The 22,803-nt window shown below is 35.4% G+C and overlaps 1 protein-coding gene across 1 annotated transcript in view; it reads right to left on the minus strand.

Moving 5' to 3' along the window:
* Nucleotides 1-22,803, minus strand: part of VPS13A (vacuolar protein sorting 13 homolog A (S. cerevisiae)) — a 141,316-nt gene that overhangs the window by 51,474 nt on the left and 67,039 nt on the right. Inside the window, 17 exon segments of the mRNA XM_009994968.1 lie at nt 661-881; nt 1,468-1,637; nt 2,238-2,362; nt 3,218-3,368; nt 4,147-4,294; nt 5,022-5,329; nt 5,967-6,134; nt 6,583-6,686; nt 6,769-6,885; nt 11,640-11,796; nt 11,876-11,935; nt 12,181-12,260; nt 12,650-12,806; nt 14,243-14,415; nt 14,741-14,825; nt 18,176-18,311; nt 22,280-22,397. Coding sequence (XP_009993270.1) covers nt 661-881; nt 1,468-1,637; nt 2,238-2,362; nt 3,218-3,368; nt 4,147-4,294; nt 5,022-5,329; nt 5,967-6,134; nt 6,583-6,686; nt 6,769-6,885; nt 11,640-11,796; nt 11,876-11,935; nt 12,181-12,260; nt 12,650-12,806; nt 14,243-14,415; nt 14,741-14,825; nt 18,176-18,311; nt 22,280-22,397 — 2,478 coding nt within the window.

Below are 22,803 nucleotides of genomic sequence, written 5' to 3' on the forward strand. Positions count from 1 at the left end.
GCAGGTACCAATTTACTTTTATGTAAGACTTCCTAATTTGCTTAGATGTTAATAATAAATAAACACAGGAGGCCTAGCTGAGGTGGACACAACTAAAATATTTAGGGTGCAAGAAAACAAAAAAAGGGACTTTATTTGCAAACCTGATATGAACTACCTGAGGCCTGGAAGCACAAATAGCCCATTTCCTGCTCTGATGCTCTAATGGACTAATTTCCAATATCAGATATAGGGTGCTATAGTCCACTAGAAAGACCAAATTGAACACTCAAGCTAAAAGCCTGTTTCCTGATGTAAGGAGAAACATGCACCAGTACACAAGTGAAATGACAACATTTCTAGACAGCGATATCTGGCAGGGTGAATTAATATTTAAGCATACTTTTCTGAGACTGCAAAGATAGCCAAACAAACCAAGAAAGTTCCAGGTGTAATTGTCCTTTCTAATTTAATTTTAGACATACACGTCTGATAAGACAAAGCTTCATTTGTAAACAAAGACCAAGAGACAAGAACCAATTTCCATGATGCAAAGAAGTGAACATAAACGGTTAAACAAAACTGTTCTATTTATACAAACACAGGAAATAGCATAAAAGGAGTATTGTTAAACTAGTATAATTAAATTGGCATGTAAATACAAAATTTTCTAGTATATACCTTGCTCCTTCAGAGGTAATGACTGTTTGAGATTTCTCTGTGCAGCAGCACTTTCTGCATTAGCCTTTAGGAATATATCTGCAACAGTAAGGAGAAACTCCATGCTTGCACACAGATATATCTCTTGAACAATCACGTCAAGAGCAGTGCCATCTCTCCCCTGTTTGTAGCTTATATCCATCATAACTTTCTTTTCAAATCCATGTTTCATTTCCACCATTCTGAAAGACCATGAAGGCAGCGTTTAACGAGAATAAAAAACCAACACAACTACCAAATCCACCTAAGATTCTCACTCCAGCTGCCATACATTAACAAGAGTGGAAAAAAGTAGCACAAAGTAAAAAGTAACACAAAAGATTTTTAAACTAAAACTTCAAAACTAGCTTGCCCTCTGTAAATTGGCAAACAGAGGTGTTAATAATTTTAGCAAGTCAAACTATAACAGTTCTTTGTTTATATATCAAAAGTAGTATACTTTACTCAAGTTTGTTACTCTTAATTTTAAAAAATCGTAAGTCTTACTTAGTGGGTTTATTACAGATGAAAGTGAATTTTGTTTCCACAAACATTTATTCATTTCATGTTTAGTTTTATTAACTACTTAAGTTTGCTTCTAGCATTTATATTGGTCTCTAATCAACAACATGTGCAATGAAAGGCAAGTAAGACACAAGTCTACAGTAACATCTACTTTAAGAACCACCTACACCAAAATAATTCCAGTTTTAAGACAACAGTAAAATGGAAACTTTCAGAATGTTTTGTCAAACTTCAATAAACAATAATTTACGTAAAAATATGTACCTTGGTGTAGCCTTCTGGATTGACTGTCTTTTATCATCCAATGTACAGTTTGCCAGCTTGACTGAGGCATTCATTGAACCATCTGATAACATTTTGATGGCAGCTGACATCAAAACTAACTTTAATTCTGCAAGCTTCAAAAGGTCATCTCTCTGATCCAAACTGGTAACCTGTTTAAATCAAATTAATACATATTTGTAGATTTACTTACAGGTAATGGAAATAATTCAGAGGTCTAATATACATCTTTATTCTAACTGGTTAAGTTTTGTCTCTTGCAATCATGTAGCATTTGGCCAGACACTGTAAAACTGTTCAAAATCTAAAAGAACAGACAATAAGTTTACAATAAATTACTACCAAACTTTTAGTCAGAAATTTGCTCACAAGTTTGGTAAATGTAAACCAATATGTAATACAAATTCAAAAAACCTCTCCACAATTTTATTTTTTTATATGTGTATAATTACATAACAGGTTGCACCCATATGCATTTTTTTCTTCCCAAACTGCATTTTAAACTAAGATAAGTCTTCAGCAAACCTTGAGTCAGACCACTGAAGCTGCCACGATTTACATAGTACCACCAGTTACTCTCCTGTAATATTAGCAATATGATTCAGTTGAAATAGCTGTAATTTCCATCATGATTTTTACTATTGCTAGAAATCACTTTCTCTGCTCATAAATAAAACTATTCCTCAGAATTTTCAGGAGTCTAGGCAGCCTCAAAGCTCTTTCTCTTTATTTGCAACCAAAATTACATTTACCTGTTTTGAATTTGGACTATATAATACTAAAGTCAGAGAGTCGAATCTGATGTCCAGTTTTAGTGTTGTTTTTATTTTCATAGGTGAATGCAATTCCACCACAGCTGATGTCACAACAGTTACACCTTTCAGAAATATGAAAAACACAGAAAAATACTTGTCTAAAAATGATGGGGGGAAACAACCAAAACTCAAACATCCTGAGTAATTACTATAAAGAGAACTCCCATTTTCCTCCACATGTAAATCCATCCACATTTAAGATGTGCTTATAACAGTCTCTGTGACCACTATTGATGAAATCACACATTTGAGAAATTAAAATACTCCATTTATGCATTCTATATTATTTTTTTATCATCTTTAAGACATAAATGTACAGCCTCCCTTAATGTTATATGATACTGTATATAAGAAGGTTAGAAAGAACAAGTTTACTTTCATCCTAATTTGTTCATCTTGCAACATTCTTGCTATTTTTTAACATTTAATAGAGGAGTTCAACAAAAGATTCTCTTCTTATTTGCTTTTTCTCCCTGTGTGCTCAACAGTTTTTGGTCAATGATGCCTACTGAATAAGAACAGTTTTTAGAGATGCCAACATTATGACAAGACTAACATATCTAAAGCTGAACAGCAACAGAACCAGCATGCAACAGCAAAAAGAGTAACACAGCAACCTTCCATAACCTAGCTGAGGGACTTTTAGGCAATCACTGCATTATCACCAGCAGAACAAGATAATCTTTATGTTAAAATACATTATGCTACAAAACGCACTGCAGTGGCCCAGCTGCTCTTATTCATTATTGTTGGGTATAGGTAAAAAATAGCATGTCAAGATAATATAGCATGCTGTTAAAAAAAAAAATTAAAAAATTGACCATGACATCCTTTTTTAAAGGTAATTTCAAAAGAAATAATAAATTGAGAGCAATACCTAAAACTGCAAGACCACAGAGAATTTTATAAAACATTACCTGCAGACTGCTGTGAAGTATTATGTGTATCACTACAATGGCTACTCAAATCTTTTGGTTCTGGTAAAGATGTTGATGCATCAGAGCTTTCACCTATATTTTCATTTAGTGTCCTCAATATTGTGGTGATATCTTCCTGACTGAGAATTAGCTTAAAAAAAAGATTTTTACTAAGCTCAGAACAATTCAATTCACAATACTTTTCATAAGTAAAATATAAATTTATAAATAAACAGACAAATAAAATTAATCTTATCTGAGTCTCTTCTAGGAGACTGAAGAAATAAAGAAGTAAAATATTTTTCTCAAATCCACACAACCTCTTACAGTAACTTCTAGAAATCACAAGTCATTCACACATTATTTTGGTTGTGTTCACAAACTTTCTTTACAAAGCTACAATCTGTAAACAGAATGTTAGAAGTTGTACAGGTATAGTTTGACTGTTAGTACCCCAAAATTGTTACCCACGCTTAGTCACAAGGTACTTTACAATAACGGTTACTAGCTGTATTTCAAAATTTGGCAAATTGGTTTTCCTCTTACAAGTGGCAAGTTTTTCATATTTTTTTATGTTAAGTGAGGGTGTACCCTAGCTCAGCTTGTCATGGGTATGAATTCAGCAGATGATTGCACTGCTAATGAACAAAACAGTAAACCCCACCTTCTTCCAATCTTCCTTTTGAAAGATACTAACAGGTAAAAGAAGGCTACAACAGCACACCTACTTCTAACTAGCAACAGTAACACATAGTACAAAGTCTGCCTCAAGTATCACAGATGAAATACAGAAAACTAATAATAAACTTTTTCCCTATTAAACAACAAAATCCACTCCATATGTCTCAAAATAAAACAATATTCTAACTAAGGAACTAACTAATTTTCCACGGATATTTTAACAGCTGCTTTCAGAAATCAGAGCTTACATTCATAGGCTTGAGTCGGCCAGATATTTCAATATCAGGAACTTCATTATACCATGCAGCAGCTAAATTTCGTTTAACAGCTACTTCCAGATTGAGTGGCTGCAGCAACTGTACCTCAGTTTGCAATGAACCCTCCTCATAGCATGATCTGTGAACAGAAACAAAATACTCCCAGCTTGACATACTTCACTTGCACATTCCAGCAGACACAAACACATTTCTGCCTTTTCCTCATCTTCTTGAATAGTATGGTAAAACAGTCTTCATACTGCTTCTGGGATCTCTAGTTAAAAAAATAAACAACCTTACTCCACCAACTAGACATCTTCTCTTGGCAGGCAGGAGACACATCAGGCACATACCAGGCTCACAACATACTAACATCTTCAGTTAGCACCTGCTATCCACTGGAGAGCAATTCCTTCTCTCTTCAGTATGCTTCAACTGTGCTTGAAAAATCCCCTTCCCTTCCCTCTCCCTCTTCCAAAGCTCATTTTCAAACACTACTTTACAGCTATCTGACTTCGTGTCTTTCCTCCTAAGTACAGCTTGAAAACCCCATCAAAATAGTCATTAACAAATGGGTATAAACTGTGTCAAGTAGTGAATGATACGTAAGTCCACCATTCTACACAATGTTCCCTAAACAAACATTTGCTTCTATTAAAAGAGGTGCAGGTTGCTACTTCTGATAAACAATACCTTTTTGCAAAAGCAATTATACTTTTATTAATTTGCTGTTATATTTCAAGATATAATTGTGTATCTGCCAATCAACAACAATTAACTATTTTGATAACAACTTCTCCAAGCTCTTCCACTGAAGTACCCCAAAATGATTTCAAGAATTAAGAAAAATCCTGACACTACATTACCTGAATAGCTTTAGTTCACTCAGTTTCACCGTCATAGAGTCTATAACAGGAGGAAGATTGTACCGTGTTTTGGTTTTAGCGATAAAGAATTGGTTCTTCACAGTCACTAGACCTAGATCAGCCACCAGGACATTAGCTGACTTTGCAGACTGTGGAATTATCACAACAGGTGCTTTAATGTTGATATCTAGTGCCAAACGGGAACTACGCTCTGCGAGCTCTTTTACACCTGTAGCTGCTTTCTCTGCTGCTTGAACAGTTGCCTCAGTAAGAGCTTCCTTGGCGGCTTGAAAGTTATTTACAAAAGCCTAGAAGAAGAATACAAAGCTTGGGAGTTTTGTTAATATTACACTCCTTCAAAAGCATTGAGGATCAGTTTTTTTAAGAGCAAAACATCTTAAGGTACTACTTCTGCTACTTTCTTCTGAATTATTTAATAAGATCATTTCCTACCAAATGTGATAAACTATGCATACATTTAAAAATAAACCTCCATACTAAATATTTGGTAAATCAGATTGTAACAGCAATGACCCTGAACATCACCTGTATGAACTATATTTTATTGACTCATATGGAGAGTAAAGACAGATTTACTTAGCAGAATTTATGGATAAGGCATTCTTTTTCATAGTTTATTACTTACATTTAAGTGTTATAAACAATTACTAGTGTGTATATCTAAAAGCTGCCACAAGTGAAATGGAAAAAAAATTACTAACAATAATAACAAATGCTGCTGCTTAACCATCCACTCCACAGAAACAAACATATTGAGAAGAAAAGTAAACAGTATAACCACCAGTTTCAGTGAGTTTTTACAATAGTATATACGAGTTTTTACACAAATGGGCACTTCCCCATATGGGATGTTTTATCCTCTTCTAGATCTTTGGACAGTGTTACGTGAACACTAAGGAACAGTATCTGGAATATTTAACTTACCAAAATAGATGAAACAAACTTGTTGACAAAAACTACTTGAATACATCCAACAGTTAGGTAAATGCAACTGTCAACAACATCCATATTTGTATATGCAATGCCATCTGTCGCATTCACATATGATATCATTCGGAAGTTAAAGACTTCTTTTCCTGTGATGTAAAGAGCCTTGGGAAGGAAAAAAAAACAGTATCTCTCTTGTAAAAACTTGTGTTGGAGAAACTGAACTGCAAAATAAAATTTAGTACCTCACACTTGTAAGACATTTTTACTTCAAATATCTCAACCAGAAATTAAAAATAAAAATCTTGAAATAGATGAAAATATTCAATTGAAATCTCAGCTTAAGTTAACTCTGTCCATTCAAGCAAAAACAAAATAAAATGATGTAATGAGCAGCAGGGCACCAAAGTTGCACAAAATCAAAGTTAGCTTAACAATCACTGCTTGTGTGGACAAAACCAGTCTGCCTAGAGAGAATAATGGTCCGAACAAATAATACATAAAACATGATTTTACAGAAATAAAATCACAGCTAAAGAGTACAGTCCAAAAATGAAGTTCAATGCAGAATCTATATTACTTTCGGAAATGGATGATCCATGCAAAGCCATACCTTTTTATACAATGCCATCTCGTCAGAATCCACAATAATGATGTTCTTTAATTTTGCAGTCACTGCTGTTGCTGTTTTCTTCATGATCACTTGGCTATCCAGACCTTAAAAAGAAAAAGACATACAAAATCCAGAGACTGTTCTGGTTACAGTTTTGTTCCTTTGTGATTCAAGTTTTGTTCCTACCTTCAATGTGAATTTCAGCTATTCTATGTTTTTTCTCTCTGATAAAGACACGCAAACAGGATAAATCCGCACAAATGCTCAGGTCCGTAACATCTTCATACTTGGATTTTTTTGATGCTGTGGGAAACACAAAAAAAATTAAAATCACACTTCTTCAAGGAGGAGATGTAATATTTTCACATTCTTTTCCCAAAGCATAGTTTTTATCAAGCCTGCAGCACTGGAAAAATGCACTGCACTCTCACTGGCAAGTATGACAATGATATAGTATAAACAGGAGTCCTCATGTGCTTCACGAACTGCGGTAAACAACAACAGTATTTTATTAATTGCAAGAAATACATTTAATATACATCTAAAAAGCCCAATGCAAAATTCAGGACCAACCAGTTTACCTCAAATAGTGGCAACATGATAGCTACATTAATACACCACTCAACCCGTCTGTTGATTAGTCATCTGCAATCAAGGGTCCTGTTGATATACAGCAGGTGAGCTTTCATTAAATCTGCATAATCTATATTTTCTAAGCTTAAGTTTTAAATATGAAAATATCATTAGTATAAGTAGAAGCTGAAGAGAAGGGACAGCAGGTATCCTTCAAAATGAATATGAATAACCTTAAGACCTAAAAAAAAATGCAAGTACAAATTATAGTGCCTTTCAGAACAGTGGTGTTCAAATATTTAGTCCATTTTTGCTTTTCCCAAAACTGAGAAAAAAGTTAAATATCTTATCTCATGATAACAGAAATAATCTCTCTTCATTTTCAGTAGACATGACTGATGTTACACACATTATTTGAAAGTACACACCTAAACACAGAAGCCAACAGAAAAGTGACTCAATTACAAACTTAGTCTGTTTTTTCTGAAAATCAAAGCTTAAGTAATGGTATATGCTATTTCAAATGACATGGGGAAATATAGTATCTTGTATTCTGGGACTTTGAGCCCTAAGTAATAAATTCTTACAGGCAATCTATAAACAAAGCTAAAAGCAGTCAAATTGAAAGTAAGATGAAGCCCATTTTTCCACAGACTAGCTTTTTACATTAGATACTGTGTATGTTACGGCTTTCTCAACCCTCAGAATCTGCCTGTGGCTCTGTGTAAAGTCTGCAGTGTTGCACATTAATACTAAGAAATTACCTCAATCCATTGACTCCAAGAATTCTCTAAGACACCAAACACTTCAGTGTTGCCTGCACAGCAAAACAGTTCAATGCAAGAGAAGTGGTGAATCTTTTGTCTGCAGCTCTCAGGATGCCACAGAACAGAACGCTTTAATTTCAAAGACTACCAAAAGTACAGAAATAGTATTTCACAGAATGTTTGGAGTTGGAAGGGACTTTAAAGATCATCGAGTTCAAACTCCCCTGCATGGGCAGGGACACCTTCCACTACAACAGGATGCTCGGAGCCCCATCCAACCTGCCCTTCAACACCTCCGGGGATGGAGCCCCCATAGCATCTCTGGGCAGTTTGTTCCAGTGTCTCACCACCCTTACACTGAAGAATTTACACCTGATCTCTAATGTGAACCTCTCTTCTTTCAGCTTAAAACCATTACCGCTCATCCTCTCACTGCAAGCCCCTGTGAAAAGTCCCTCCCCAGCCTTCCTGTAGGCCCCCTTCGGGTACTGGAAGGCCATTGTGAGGTGCCCTGGAGCTTTCTCTTTTTCAGACTGAACAATCCCAACTCTCTCAGCCTGTCCTCATAAGAGAGGGGCTCCAGCCCTTGGATCATTTTCATGGCCCTCCTCTGGACACGTTCCAACAGATCCACATCTTTCTTGCGCTGGGGGCACCAGAGCTGGATGCAGGATTCCAGGTGAGGTCTCACCAGGGCAGAGTAAAGGGGCAGAAAGAATCACCTCTCTCGATCTGCTGGCCACACTTCTTTTGATACAGCCCAGGGTGGAGTTGGCCTTCTGGGCTGTAACTGCACATTGGTGGCTCATGTCCAGTTTTTGATCCACTAGCACCCCCAGGTCCTTTTAGTCAGGGCTGCTCTCAAGTGTGACCTCCCTCAGCCTGTATTCATGTCTTGGGGTACTAAGTGTAGTGTCCAAGCATGTCCCTGTTTAACTGAAATCCAACAACTAATCTCATACAGGAAAAAAAAAAAAAAAAAATTAAAAAATACAGTTAAATGGAAGATTTTTTTATTTTCACAGAGCAATTATTCTTCTTTAGTTCTCAGTTCTATTATGAAACAGAGATCTACAAAACACCTTCCAAGAACCAGCTGCAGACAAACATTAATAATAATAATCTTAATATTCTGATAGAATAATTTAAAATCATCATGTGAAAGACAATGGTTGTGTGACATATTTACACTCTCCCCGCATCCCATCCCAACTGATCTCCCACCATCCCTAACACAAGTATTCTCTTTGGTCTTCCTCCATTTCCCTCCCTAAAATAAAGCCTACAAACCATATTTTCTCCCATTTTGTTAATAACGTGTTTGGTCCAGACAGGATAATTATTTTTCCCTTCACAAGGCTCAAAAAATTATTAGAATTGATTTTATTGAAGTACATATGGGAAAAAAATATTGAAACCCCAGGAAAAAAAAATAAAAATCCTAATACAGGTACCAATTCTGCCTCAAGCTCTTCTTTGAAAAACACAACCAGGTTCACCATCCTTCCATAAAATCGTCAAACCTCGGCAACACCGTGAAATAATCATTGAATATGAGTATACACTAGACTTATAAACATTTGTGTTTGCCAAACTAAAACACATCTGTAAATGCAGCACAAATTAACATTTCAAAAAAAACTCACTAAATATCACTAATATGATACTTGGGGATCAAAGATACCAAACTGGTACCAAAGTTCAACTAAAAATGCTTGCAAGAACTAAAATCAGCGAATACAGGCAGCCACAGAGGTTTCGCATCACTGTACCAGTGGGCTGGCTACATCAGTCATGTGAGACAGCAACTTAAATCAGTAATGCAGAGCAAGTATTACAATCATCCAACTAAAATCACCTTGAGAATTACCCTCTATCATAGTGTTTGTGTGTGTTTTCCTTTTTATTTTACTAACTAGCAGAAGCCTTAGGACTTGATTAACAGCAAACAATGCTTGCAAAGATGTCAGAGAAGTCCCTTTTGGGGCAGAAAAGAATGTCATTGGCATAATATTCAGCATTTATTGGAAACATTTGTTTCTAAGTAGCTCCCAGACATGATAAAAAAAATGGAGGTGATCTGTTTGTTTGCTCTTGTGCAACATTATCAACAAACCTGAGCTCCTGAATTCTTCATTGGAGAATGATAAAACTGTGTGGCAAGTTATTAACACAAGAATGATGTTCCTCAAATGTAAGGCAATAAAGTAATTATTAGGCAGTCTCAATTCATGCCACTACCAAAAAAAAAAAAAACACAACACAAAAAACCACACAAAACAACAAACAAACAAAACAAAACAACACAAAAGCAAAAAAAACAAAACAAAAAACAAGAACACAAACTAAAAAATACAATTTAGGCACTGGGTTTTTTTTTCCACATACTCAGTGCCTTGAATACACAGCAAAAGTATGTCTTGACCAATATGTCAGAAAAATGCCCATGGAAAGAAAGCAGATAAACCTCATCAGAGCAGAATAATTCCTTCAGACTAATATTGCTGGATAACTGACTGGCCTGCACCCCTTCAGGATGAAAGTGATAATGCCTTTGTAGGTCAAAGCTAGGAACCTTAAATTTATACAGAAAAACCAGATACCTACAGAATACCAGGTACTTTTGATAAACATAAGGAAGCTCACCAGATTTCTCCCAAGTTGCAGGAATTCTTATTCTATTTAATGTGTCCCTAAAAACACAGTAATTGATACTAATTAATGCTATTATCAGCTTCTTAGAAGAAACAATTGAAAATATTCAAGCCATCTTCCACCACACAAGGGCTTCCTATTAATTAGACTTAAGATAAATCCAAATTCACAAGCCAGTTCATAAACCCAAAGCAGCAATTCCAACCAATTATTCCTACAACACTTGTGCCAAACAGAATTTAGCCATTCAGCAAATCAGTAGATCACTAGTAACTAAAACTGCCCTGGAGCTTATCAGATGCAGTAATATATATTTTGCACTCAGTCTATAGCCAGTGTCTCCACATCAATAAATTGCTAAATGAGTATATATCTACAGGTTGCAAATCTAAACCAACAAAAATATTGTGATACTCAGAAGGAAGATAGTGTACAAAGTCATTTCACTGAGGAGTTAAGAGAAAAGCTGTTATTTGAAAAGCATAAAAGGGTATGTTTAATAGACTTATAACAGAAAATTTTCACCATTGTGTTAAATTCCCTGGCCTATATATACTTTATTTATTTATTTTATTTCCTTACTTTCTGTAAACAACTTTTGTACATAAATGCTGTAATGCAAAAACAGTTTTCTCATTATATGGGAGAACACCATAGGAACAATCATTATCAGTAAGCTACCATTCAACACAGATAATCATAACTAAGTGAATCTGAATACACATCTTCAAAAAACATGCTTAATTTTTCTACCGCAGGAAATGTCAGTGGCTGCAGCATCTACCTTGCCTCATTAATTATGCAGTTACTCCTTACCTACACACATCCAGCCAGGGAATAAGAGTATATCCTTCCTACTGTATAGCATTCTGATGGCTAACATTCTTATTACAACTGAAATTTTAAAAGGCAGTGAAGTAGCTGAGTCAATACACTCTAAACAAAATTTCTCACTTCAAAAGTCACTGACAGGCTTACAAAAATAGAAAATATGTCTGTTTTCTTCCATGATTTAACAAGTGGACAGGAATTAAAACAGTGGAGAGGGGAGAAGAAACTTACTTAATTTCTTCAAAACATCCTTCCTCTCCTCTGCTTTTTCATGGATGTGTTCTTCTGCAACTTTAGTTTCTTGTTTGGGTAGAAGGTTGTTCAGATAGTTCATAGTATTCAGCAGAGCTTCAGTATGCAAATGTACATCTAGAGATGAAAAGTTCACCTAAAAGAACAGATTATGTTTATCCAATATGCCTCTCTTGCAACACTTTAAAAAGTGTGTTAAAAAAAAGATAACATACCTTTACATTCTGAAGAATATTCTGATACACAGTTTTCAGTTCTGGCCCATTGATGTCAGCCTGTTCCACCAAGCATGCACACCAAACAAATAAATCAGGAGTTGTTAAAAAATTTCAATTGAGAGAATTTTTAAAAATAACTGCAATTTAAGATCTACAAGTTAATCTGTTTAGGGAGTAGACAGACTTCGTACATGACAATATGTTAAGGAGTAAGTAAGGAGAAGCCTTCACCAATTACTTAATAATATTGTACTGTTTATGATTGGCTTACAAATCAAAAGCGACATCTGCTCTTTTCTCACCTTTATGTACTCCAGAGTGAGAAGATCATCATCTACATTATCCAAAGTAGTAATTATGTAAACTGGTTTGTCATTATCATCTTAAAAAAAAACCCAAAAGAATAAAAGATTACTTTTTCTAAAAATAAAATAAATTTAAAATTTGACAAGGTTTCTACAACTCTTTTAACCATTTCTGGACAACAAACTAGGCTCCTAGCTGTCATTGCTATTTAATCTCAAAACATCTTCTGCAGATCTAAAATAGTTAGATGCCTCCATTAAAGTAATCAGCTTTAGAACATATTTATCAAAGCATTACTAAGAGAATAAGCTTCTGAATTACTTTTACCTTCCTCCTCCACCTTCTTTCATTTAGGAAGCAGATCTTCCTCATTTGACAAAAAAAAAAAAAAGCCCTACAAGCTTTTTTAAGACAAATGCACAGTGCCACTTGTGAATATTTTTTTATCAGACTATAAATACTTACCCATATACTCTGGGCACAGCAGACACACTTCATGAAGAAAAGCATTTGCAGTCATGTCAAATGTTCTTAATTTTAGTTCAGTGCCTAACCCTAGAATGTCAAGCTGCAGCACAGGTGTCTCAATATTATCAGTAAGACGGCATAATTTTATTAAAACCTAAAAAACCCCAAACAAACAAACAGGGGAAAAAAAATATAAAAAAGGTAGGGGATTATTCACTTAACTTCTATATAGGATTATATGTTTACATACATTTTACTGATTAAAGTCTATTGATTACTTAACTTTATATAACAAATATGCTGGAAAAAAATAAACAGGTCAACAAACCAAATTGCTAGAATTCTGTTTACTAGTACTTTAACAAAAGCTTAAAACATGCACACGTGTAATACCAAAGTTACACTTACATGAAATAATTTATTTTTTAAACCAACTCTGTAAAGCATTTTGTAATGTTTAACCCAGTCAAAACTATTTTCACTCAGCATAAAGAGTTTATTGCTTTCACTGGAACTTTTTTGAACTCTCCTGGTATGAATTAGATTCCCAAGTTAAGTATCAGGTAAGAGAACTTCCTGCTTTTTCACCCATACATGACAAAGATGTTACTCAATGAATAGCAAGCTGACCTGTTGTTATCTGCCTTTTACAATCAAAGCAAAACAAAGGTATATACTCTACCTTTTCACCTAATGCTCTTTACAAATAGGGAAAAAAATCAAAACCAAAACCATTAGGTAATTTTAAAATATAAAGCAAATAAACAGAAAGATGATTCTTAATAAATTCTCAATCGCATTTTTTTCTTATAGACTGTAAGACAGTTTCCATTAGAGAATAATGCAAAATACAGCATCTCTCTTTAGACAAGTTCTTAAACAAGGTCTTGTAATCACACAAAACCAAGTTTCCATCTATAAAGTTAACTGAATTCATATGGTTTATTTGTAAAGTTACACAGGGAGTAGCAGCAATAACACTGTTAAAGCCACTGATGGTCTAATGATAAAGGTAATGACAGTGGAAGAGATACTAGACTACTTGATACCATCCAAAATGGTGTCTGTCATTTGCATGAAATACTCTTCCAGAACTTCCCCCTCCTCTCCCCTCCTACCCCCTGAGCCTGAAACAGCAAGAATAACACGTAAAACACCTCATTGAGAACATACTACAGATTTAGGTGTGAGGCCAACAAGAGTCTGGGAAAAACCTGGAGCAAAAAACAGGGCACTTGCTACAAGGTGAAACATTAATGAAGTTTTCCCAGTAACCGCAGGAGTATCTGGAAAAAAGATGTGAAAACCTACAGCTTAAGCCACACTGAATTTGTAATGTGATTTTTGAGTGATAGTTAGGTGAAGGAAACTTAGTGATAAAATCAACTGGGAAATAAAGTGGATAAATCAGAGCATTTAAGTGACAACAAGAAGCATCACTGAGACTTGTGAAAAAACTCTACAGAGTAAGTTTCAGCAAGAAACAGGGAATCAGTACTTCTGCAGATATGGACTCACGAATACAACACACAAGGAAAGACTACAGTTCGAATGTGCTTCAGATAAATAATTTGAAAAATGTGGGTTTACCTCAGCTACTTCAAACCTTAGCTGGAATTCTGTCATGTTTTTCAAAGATTCTTGTTTACGTAGTTTTTTTCGCCTTGTGCTGCTAGCTTGCTTAAGGGAACCAGATGGGGCTTCAAAAAATGGCATGTCTTCCACTGGACTGCTTAAAGCATCATAAAATTCTTCTTCAGATTCTAAGGATTAATTCACAACATTACATGTACATTTTAGACAGCTGATATTTTGCAGTACCATGACCTACTCTTTTTAATCTACATCTACAAAAATTTAAACGCACAAGTATGAGAAGATTACATAGCTGATAATTAGCAACAAAGTCTGTTTCTGTAATTATTTCCACTGCTGCTTCTGCAGCTTATTCACCACATCTAGAGCACCCTTTATCACATCATCATAAATCACATGCTAGTGTTTGCAACAGAAACAAATTAATTCAATGAACTCAGAACCTTGACATGACCTGTTTATTAAATCAGACTTCAAAATTGATGGTATTACCTGACTCAGCAAATGAATGAAGATCCAACATAGGAAACACACCTTGTGATAAATGTGGTGCTGAGAGCACAGGGGATATTGCAGCCTGAAACAGGAGATACCATAAAATTTTTTCTTGAAATCATTAGTGATGCTACTATATGCACACACACTGCACGGAAGTTTCACAACTTAAGGAAATTGCAATTATTTTAAGTGCAAATAATTGCAGCTAAATACTTATATTACTAAAATTAAAAGCATGGGGAGAAAGGAGGCTGAGATCAGGCAGAAACTGCAGGTACTGCACACTCATCTAGCTAGAGAGAGAATACACCAGGAAATACAGCAAAGAAGCTCAAGCATCAAACTTCACAGATCGAAAGATAGACAAACAGCACACATATGGAAACTCAGGAAAGACAAAACCTAGTCCCTCAAAGGACTACAGTATGGTAACTTCAGAGAACAGTAAAAGATCAGCTGTTCTTTATAAAAGTCACATGATACTAGTGGCAGGATGGGGTGGGGAAAGGAAAAAAAAAACTGAAAAAAACATCAAGTAGCCAAAATTGTTTATAAATTTTATTTAATCTTAGAATCATTTAGGTTGGAAAAGACACTTAAGATCATCAATTCCAACCATTAATCTAACATTGCCAGATCCAGCACTAAACCCTGTCCCTAAGCACCACATCTACATGTATTTTAAATACCTCCAGGGATGAGCACTTCTCCAGGCAGTCTGTCCCAGTGTTTGCCATCCCTTTCCGTAAAGACACTTTTTTCTAATATCTGACCTAAACCTTGCTGGGTGCAACTTGAGGCCATTTCCCCTTGTTCTAACACTTGCTACGTGGGAGAAGAGATGGACTCCCACCTTGCTACAGCCTCCCTTAGTTGTGGAGAGCAGTAAGATCTCCCCCCTCAGCCTCCTTTTCTCCAGGCTAAATAATCCCAGTTCCACCAGCTGCTTATCATAAAGCTTGTTCTCCAGACCTTCATCAGCTTCACCGCCCTTCTCTGGACTCACTCAGGCACCTTAATGTCCATCTTCTAGTGAGGGGCCCAGAACTGAACTCAGTACTCAAGGCGCAGCATCACTAGTGCTGAGTACAGGCACAAAATCACTTCCTTGCTCCTGCTGGCCACACTGTTCCTGATACAGGGCAGGATGATGGTGGCCTTCTTAGCATTGCATAGGGTCGTTATGGCCCAAGTGCAGGATCCAGCACTTAAGTCTTGTTGAATCTTGTTTCTTCATGTATCAGAAAAAAATATGCTAGTACAGTCTTTAATTGTGAGATGCTTACGCACAACCCAAACATAAATGTGAGAAATGTCACTGTTCTGCCACTAGAGTAGGCAAAAGGACAAGAATCCTCACTCTACGAGGTATCATATATGACAGAATTAAATCTTCTTAGTGAAGGTAACCAAATAGTTTATTCACCAAAGTTTGAGTGATAGATACACCAAGTTTCTAAGTCTTGTAACTGTGAAAGTGTCTCACATTTAATACTTTCATATTATAAGACAAGGAAAAGAAACTGTGAGACTTGACTTCTCAGTACCAAATAATGAGAAATAAAGCCTTCCATCCCACAGGGGACAGCCTTTTGTTCTCAAGTACAAGGAAGTGCAGGCTGCAAAAACCTAGAAGGATCTTCTGAAAAGTCTTCTGTTTTCACAGCCCAAGAATAATTCCTCCACTAACTCAAAATGTAAAAAGAACAAGGTTCACATGCAGAGCTCTGAAAAAGGTTTTCACATCCTTTCTGATTCAGAAGTAACATGACAGCAACACAGGTCAGGAGAATTTCAGCTACAAGGATGAAAGCATGGGAGTGTATCTGAATCCACTCAAATTAACAGACTTTAATTCAAGCAATTAAGAGTGCATCAGACAGAAGCTTGAGCAGACCACAGGTTTTAATATGGATGCTGCATATAATGTAAATACATTCACTTCATCTTCTACGTCACAAATAATGTACAGGCAATACTAAGCACATCGAAGTAACTTAAAATATTTTAAGTATAGGTGCTGTTAGTTATTCTTGAATAAAGTCTGTGACTATTTGCACAAAACAGAGATTAGGCCAGCTTTTAGCTGGGGGTACCATTAGTATATGAAGAGTGAAAAAGTAGGTCAGATCTAGCTAGAATTTTAGTATCACCATTAGAGAGATGACAGGAACTACATGTTACAGACAAGCTATCTTCACTCTATATATACTTGCATGTCTAAGTTGTGTGCATTTACAGTTATTGAATATTATGCTAAAATAACCCACAGAAAAGATCACCAACACTGCAGCAACAGCCAACAGAAACGGGGCGGAATAATTTGTATAAAGATGGAAAGATAATAATTAAGTAATCTTAAAAAAGAAAAAAAACCCCGCAAAGATCACCATTATTCATTTAGAATCAAGAAAATAAAAGATTAAATAACTGGTAATTGGAAGTCTATCCATTTTTTTGTAATTCGTAGATACCAATTTTGCATTTGACCTTGAGATTTCACATAGGTAAAAATGCTATATGGGACTGCTTTCAATTTATGTTAACATGGTCAGATCACGCAAACTACAGTGATGCTAAAAATCAGCAATCTGGAGTTAATTTACTAGTTTTGTTAAAATCTACTCATATCAAAAGGCAAAATGTACTTTTCCAGAATAATAACAAGAAAGTGGCGATCCTCCATCCCAAACAAAGCATAAAACAGTCGTTCCAACCATTTTCACTACAGGCATGGGGAAGCAGGGAGAGAACTCACTCTACACTCCTGAACCTCAGAAATGCAAGGCAGGACTCAGGTATGCACTCAGGTATGTTGTATATTGAATAAAGAAAAGCTGGGAGGAGCAGTGAAGTCAGCTGAGATGAAGCTGTCACTATTCCCAGGCAGGCATTATTTAGCCAACACTAATCACAGATAGTGGATATTTTATTTTTTGTTTTGTTTTAGGAAGTTAAACTCCTGTCTGACTAAGATCCACATAATACTTCAACTTTAAAAACTCCAAGATTTCAACACTTTCTTTGCTACACAAATAGCTCAGCCCAAACTCTGCAGCACTCTGATACACGTTTAAATTTGAAGGTACAATTGAACTAATCCTCAGCAAAAGTGAACATATTTGTTAATCAAGATTAATATGAGCTATGAAGTCGTTCTCACAATAATAAAAGTTTGAGATTTTTTAATATTAAATACAACCACTGCACAGTTATTTCATAATTACTGGTTAAAGATCACAATATACTAACGAAATAACATGTAAAATTTCTATAGCTTTAGAGATTTAGCTAAATTTTTCAAGAAGCATTAAGTGAATGCTTGCTGTCCACTTTGTTCTGCTCCTTTCAGAATTGGAATACTAGTGGCAAGAAGGTGTTTATCTGATAATTATTAATGAATTAAAAAACAAACTCAATAAACCATACCTCAGGTATTTTTTGAGCAGCACTGGGAGGAGAACTTTCTGGCTTAGGAATGCTATCAATTAACTCCAAGACACTTGTCAGCTTCTGGTCTGATATTTGGACGGAAAGTAAAGGGAGCTGTCCATACAGTTTGAACCTGTTTTGTAAAAAAAAAAAAAACTTAAAACTATTTTATTAAAAGTTTACATTCATTTTCTTCTGAAAAACACACAAGTCACTCATCTAACCATTTTATGTAACATATACATATGTATGTGATTTCTGTTGCACACAGAGGAGTTACTTAACCAGTAAGCACCCATCTATCAATGCAATGTATTCTTCTATTTCATACAGTACCTTGCATATCAGGACTGAAAATAATACTAACAACCAGTTCTGACTGGCTACATAAAGCACACTTGTCTCAAAATCAGAAATTGCTCCCTCTTGTTTATATACTGAATTTCATTACTTGTAATGAGTCACAGAACTGAGCCTTTGCACAGTATTTCTTACAGAAACAAAGGCAGGGAGAGGGATTAGTGCAGACACTAACTTTTTAAAGAACTAAAAGCCATCCCAGCTTCACACAGAAGTGTGCAGAAGTAAGCAGAAAGCTGGTTCCGAGGATATTATTATGCTTTTATCACAATATCTAGTTAGAACAGATAAAGAGGTCTGCCCAATAAGCCAACTTAGGTCTCCAAAAATGGGCAGCAGCAGATGCTTACACATACGGTGTAAGAAATAGGAGGAGTTGTGCTTAACTCACAGCCCCATCTGCAAAGGAAAACAAGATAATACATCAGACAAGAGGTGAGGACAAACACCTCCACATTTTGATCACCCTTAACTAACTTTGAGACTACAAGAGTAACAGGAAACACAGGTCCTCATACTCAAGCAAACCAAGCACAAAGTTGTAGGTGTTAGACAGCAACAGGAAGTACCTAGTTTTCTATAATTCTTCACATCCTTAAATTCTTAGGAATTAATTCTCAACTACTTTAGACTTCTGTTCTTTGTTTGTGTTCTGTCAGGGAGAAATTCAGACTTTTTTCTTTTTTGATCTTTTAATTTAACAGAAAGGGGCAAGGTAGACAAATAGATGCTGGGTCTGAGTGAAAATGACCATCTCCAGTTTGACTGCTTCAGTAATCTAGGTCACGTAGCAATTCTCAGTTCCACTACACTTAAACCTACAAAAATTCATGTATATTGTTAAGACACTTTGGATTAATGTTTGTACAATGGACAGCCCATGCAGTTACATTAAGGCACTTAGCAGATACAAGGCAGGTAACTGCAAATAATCCCAAGCTCACTACACCACTCCTTTAACAAAAGCTTTTAAGATTGAGAAAACATCAAGTGGAATACAATTACTCCCAACTTGTAGAGACTTAGGTATGGAGGACCTAAGTACTTCAATTGATTAGGAAATCTATGCAGAAACTTCATCTGAATTCAGACTAGCTGTATTTAGAGAGAAGAAAATGTTAAGGATGCCATTCTAAAAGATGAAAATAATTTACAACCCTTCAAATTGCCTTTTCTTTTCTTTTTTTTTTTTTTTAATGAACACTACAATATGAAAGGATGCTCTTAATATTGGTATCTTAATACTGACTTCATACAACTTCAAAAGTCAGATGACAGACTCCCAGGCACCTCCTTCAGAAAAGGGGGAAACCATATCACAAGGTCAAAAAAAAAAAAAAATTAAAAAAAAGCTTGGGCTAAAAACCTACAGAATCACACTAGTGTTTTCAAACATGAAGTGCAAGAAACTATAAGGAGCACTGCATCCTAATCTCAGAATTGAAAGAAAGGCAGATTTTCAGATCCAACCACAGACTGAAGGTATATTTTAAGGCTTAGGACACATGAGGAGACAAAAACACAGCTAACAGTGAAAGGCCCATAATACAGTGCTCTTCAACAAATGAAAATTAAATACATGTGTATTCTCTTCAAGGCAGCAATATAGAAATGTGCCTTCCTAAACAAAGTCCTGATGAACTCATTCTTGTTTCTGAACAGCAAAATCAAAAAGGAATTCAGCTGGATTAAGTGGTCACCCAAGTAGTACAAACACCAAAAAAATTTAAAAAAATCCCAACAGCCACCTGGCTCTCTGCTTTCTAGGTAACTTAAAGTAACACAAGTGCCCTACAAACTAAGAGACTCATTCATAAATTTTTACTATAGTAAAAAAAGATATTATGGTACCAAACATTTTCCCACTCACCTTTTTCAACAGAACTATGCTGTTCTACATCACAGTTCCAAATACTGATGTAAAAAAGCTCAGAAAAAATGTAATGCTGCCTTTTTATACAAGTACACAAACAGAAATATAGAGGTATAGCTACATGTATACTTAAAATACATCCATATACCTATAATTGATGTAAAAAGCACTGATACACGGCACCAACATGCTAGATTTGAAATGGTTCCTTGTACCCCTGCTGCAGGTTAAAGTATTAGTTATGATTAGTAACCCACTGTAGTTTATGTTTATTTAGTACCAAACTACTGTCCATGGCATTCCTAACAGCTCTAGACAGTGTAGGCACTCAGAAAGAAGCAGCAGCTCATCTCCCAAGTAATATGACCATCTCAGTGGAAGAAAAACTTGCCAGTATCTAGACACAGGTAGAAACTATTTACTGTCAAGTAAGTGACTGCATGAGAATTTGGTATACAGAAATAATCTCCATCAGGGAAAAATCTCCCATCAGTCTAGACACAAAATGCCAAAAAGGAGAAGCACACCTGGTAACCAAGACAGTTAAGACACAACCTACTACAATGCTGCAGCCAGTCATCTCATTAAGAGTGGACACTCCTTAGCCCAGGTTATACTAGCATAATTTGGAGAGAGGTGGATTACAAACCTTCATTAAAACAACAATCTGTTGTATGACCACAGGAATTAAATCTCTCACCTTCCTTCGAATTTCTGACATAAAAAGACATATCTGTCAGTTGTATGTCCTTTATCTCACCTTTTCCACCCAACAGAGGAAAAGTAAGGAGGGAAAGGATAAGACAATTTGTGAAGTCAAGCATCAAAATTCAGAATCTGGCCTCCTAGCTTTCCAGAAGGTAGCACCAGTATACCATGTAATCATTGATTGGCATTCACAATACACTGCACTGATGATGTACATTATTTTTAGGGTATTTTCCTAAACAAAGTTTTTTTTTGTTGATTGTACTAAACAATTCCCTGCAATAGCCTAGGCCTGTTTTTATGCCATTAATATCTGATGTGCCTATCTATAATCGAAATTTCAACAGTGTTAAGAAGTAAGTATACACTATCTTATGGTAACAGAAGAAAATAATCCATATTTATGACTTAATAAACAAAATTACCTCATGATGCATTAAGGTGCTAGTCTTCAAGTGCTTCCAAACAGATTAATTTTTTTAGGCAGTAGTGTCCTTATCAGACATTAGTGAAGATGTGCTTTCCAAAGTACATGCAAAGTTAATCTTTGTCACCTTGACTCAGTGATCTTTAAGATCAAAGTTTGATCATTAATACTAACATACACTTTCTTCTGATTGAGTACAATTTCCATAACTAATAGTGTTCTTACTAAATAAGCCTAAGTGCAAAATCATTGTATTAATAGCTGTTTCTCTGAGAACTTATCTCCAGTAGATAAACATAAAAGATTAAAAACTTAAATGAAAGACAGGGAGTACAACAGCACAATACTTTTCAGAATAACTTTCTGTTATTTGTAAACGAGATTCCATAAGTTAAGATTTTTTGTTCCCCAGTATTTCACTGTGAACTGAAATGTAGCTATTAGAACAGGTACTGCCTAACTAGAATAGGTATTAGTATCTGCAATAAAAATCTTTTAATGTTTTGCTGTTACAAAGTAACAATGTGTAATTCTCTAAAACAATTCAAATTCCTCTTCAGTATTTGGCAACTTACTGGGTTTATTCTTTATTTTTCTCAATGAAGGTATTTTACCTTCAAGACGTACATATGGCCAATGTAAAATAGCTAAAGTGTCCTTGATTTTTTCATTTTTCTTCCCCATTTAAAAAAGCAATTTTCCATAAAATTTCAAAATAGGAAAAAACACATACTTGGGCATTCTTGCATCTGTAACAACCATAGCCCTGCTAAATTCCACTTTCACATCCAAGGGCTGCAAGATATGTTGAGATGAAAATTTCAGCTCCCGAGCCTCCTGCCAGTTCTCATCTAGAAGAGCAAAGAAAATCTATGCTTTAAACTTTGAAAGAGCTCTCTTCTCATTTCACATATCACAAAATTAAAGTGTCTGAGATTAGTATAGACTGCTAAAAATTCAGGTGACACGGTACCTTTTACAACTCCATCAACACAAGTATACTACAAAAGACAAAAAAAACCCAAACGAAACAAACAAAACACAACAACAAAAAAACTATTAAATTCTACTCTTCATATCTGAACAGCTACTCTGTCTATGCCCTGCAGACTTCTGAGGGCCCAATTCTTAGCATGCATGGTACCTGGAGTGTAGGCTTTACTTTTGGAGGGAAGCAAAGAACAGACACTGAAGGAAAATACTATAAAAAAATTATTTATACACTAATATTTATTATTAAAAAATTCAAATGAGACA

This window comes from Chaetura pelagica, unplaced genomic scaffold, assembly GCF_000747805.2.
Source record: "Chaetura pelagica isolate M959 unplaced genomic scaffold, ChaPel_1.0 scaffold330, whole genome shotgun sequence".
Lineage (NCBI taxonomy): Eukaryota > Metazoa > Chordata > Aves > Apodiformes > Apodidae > Chaetura > Chaetura pelagica.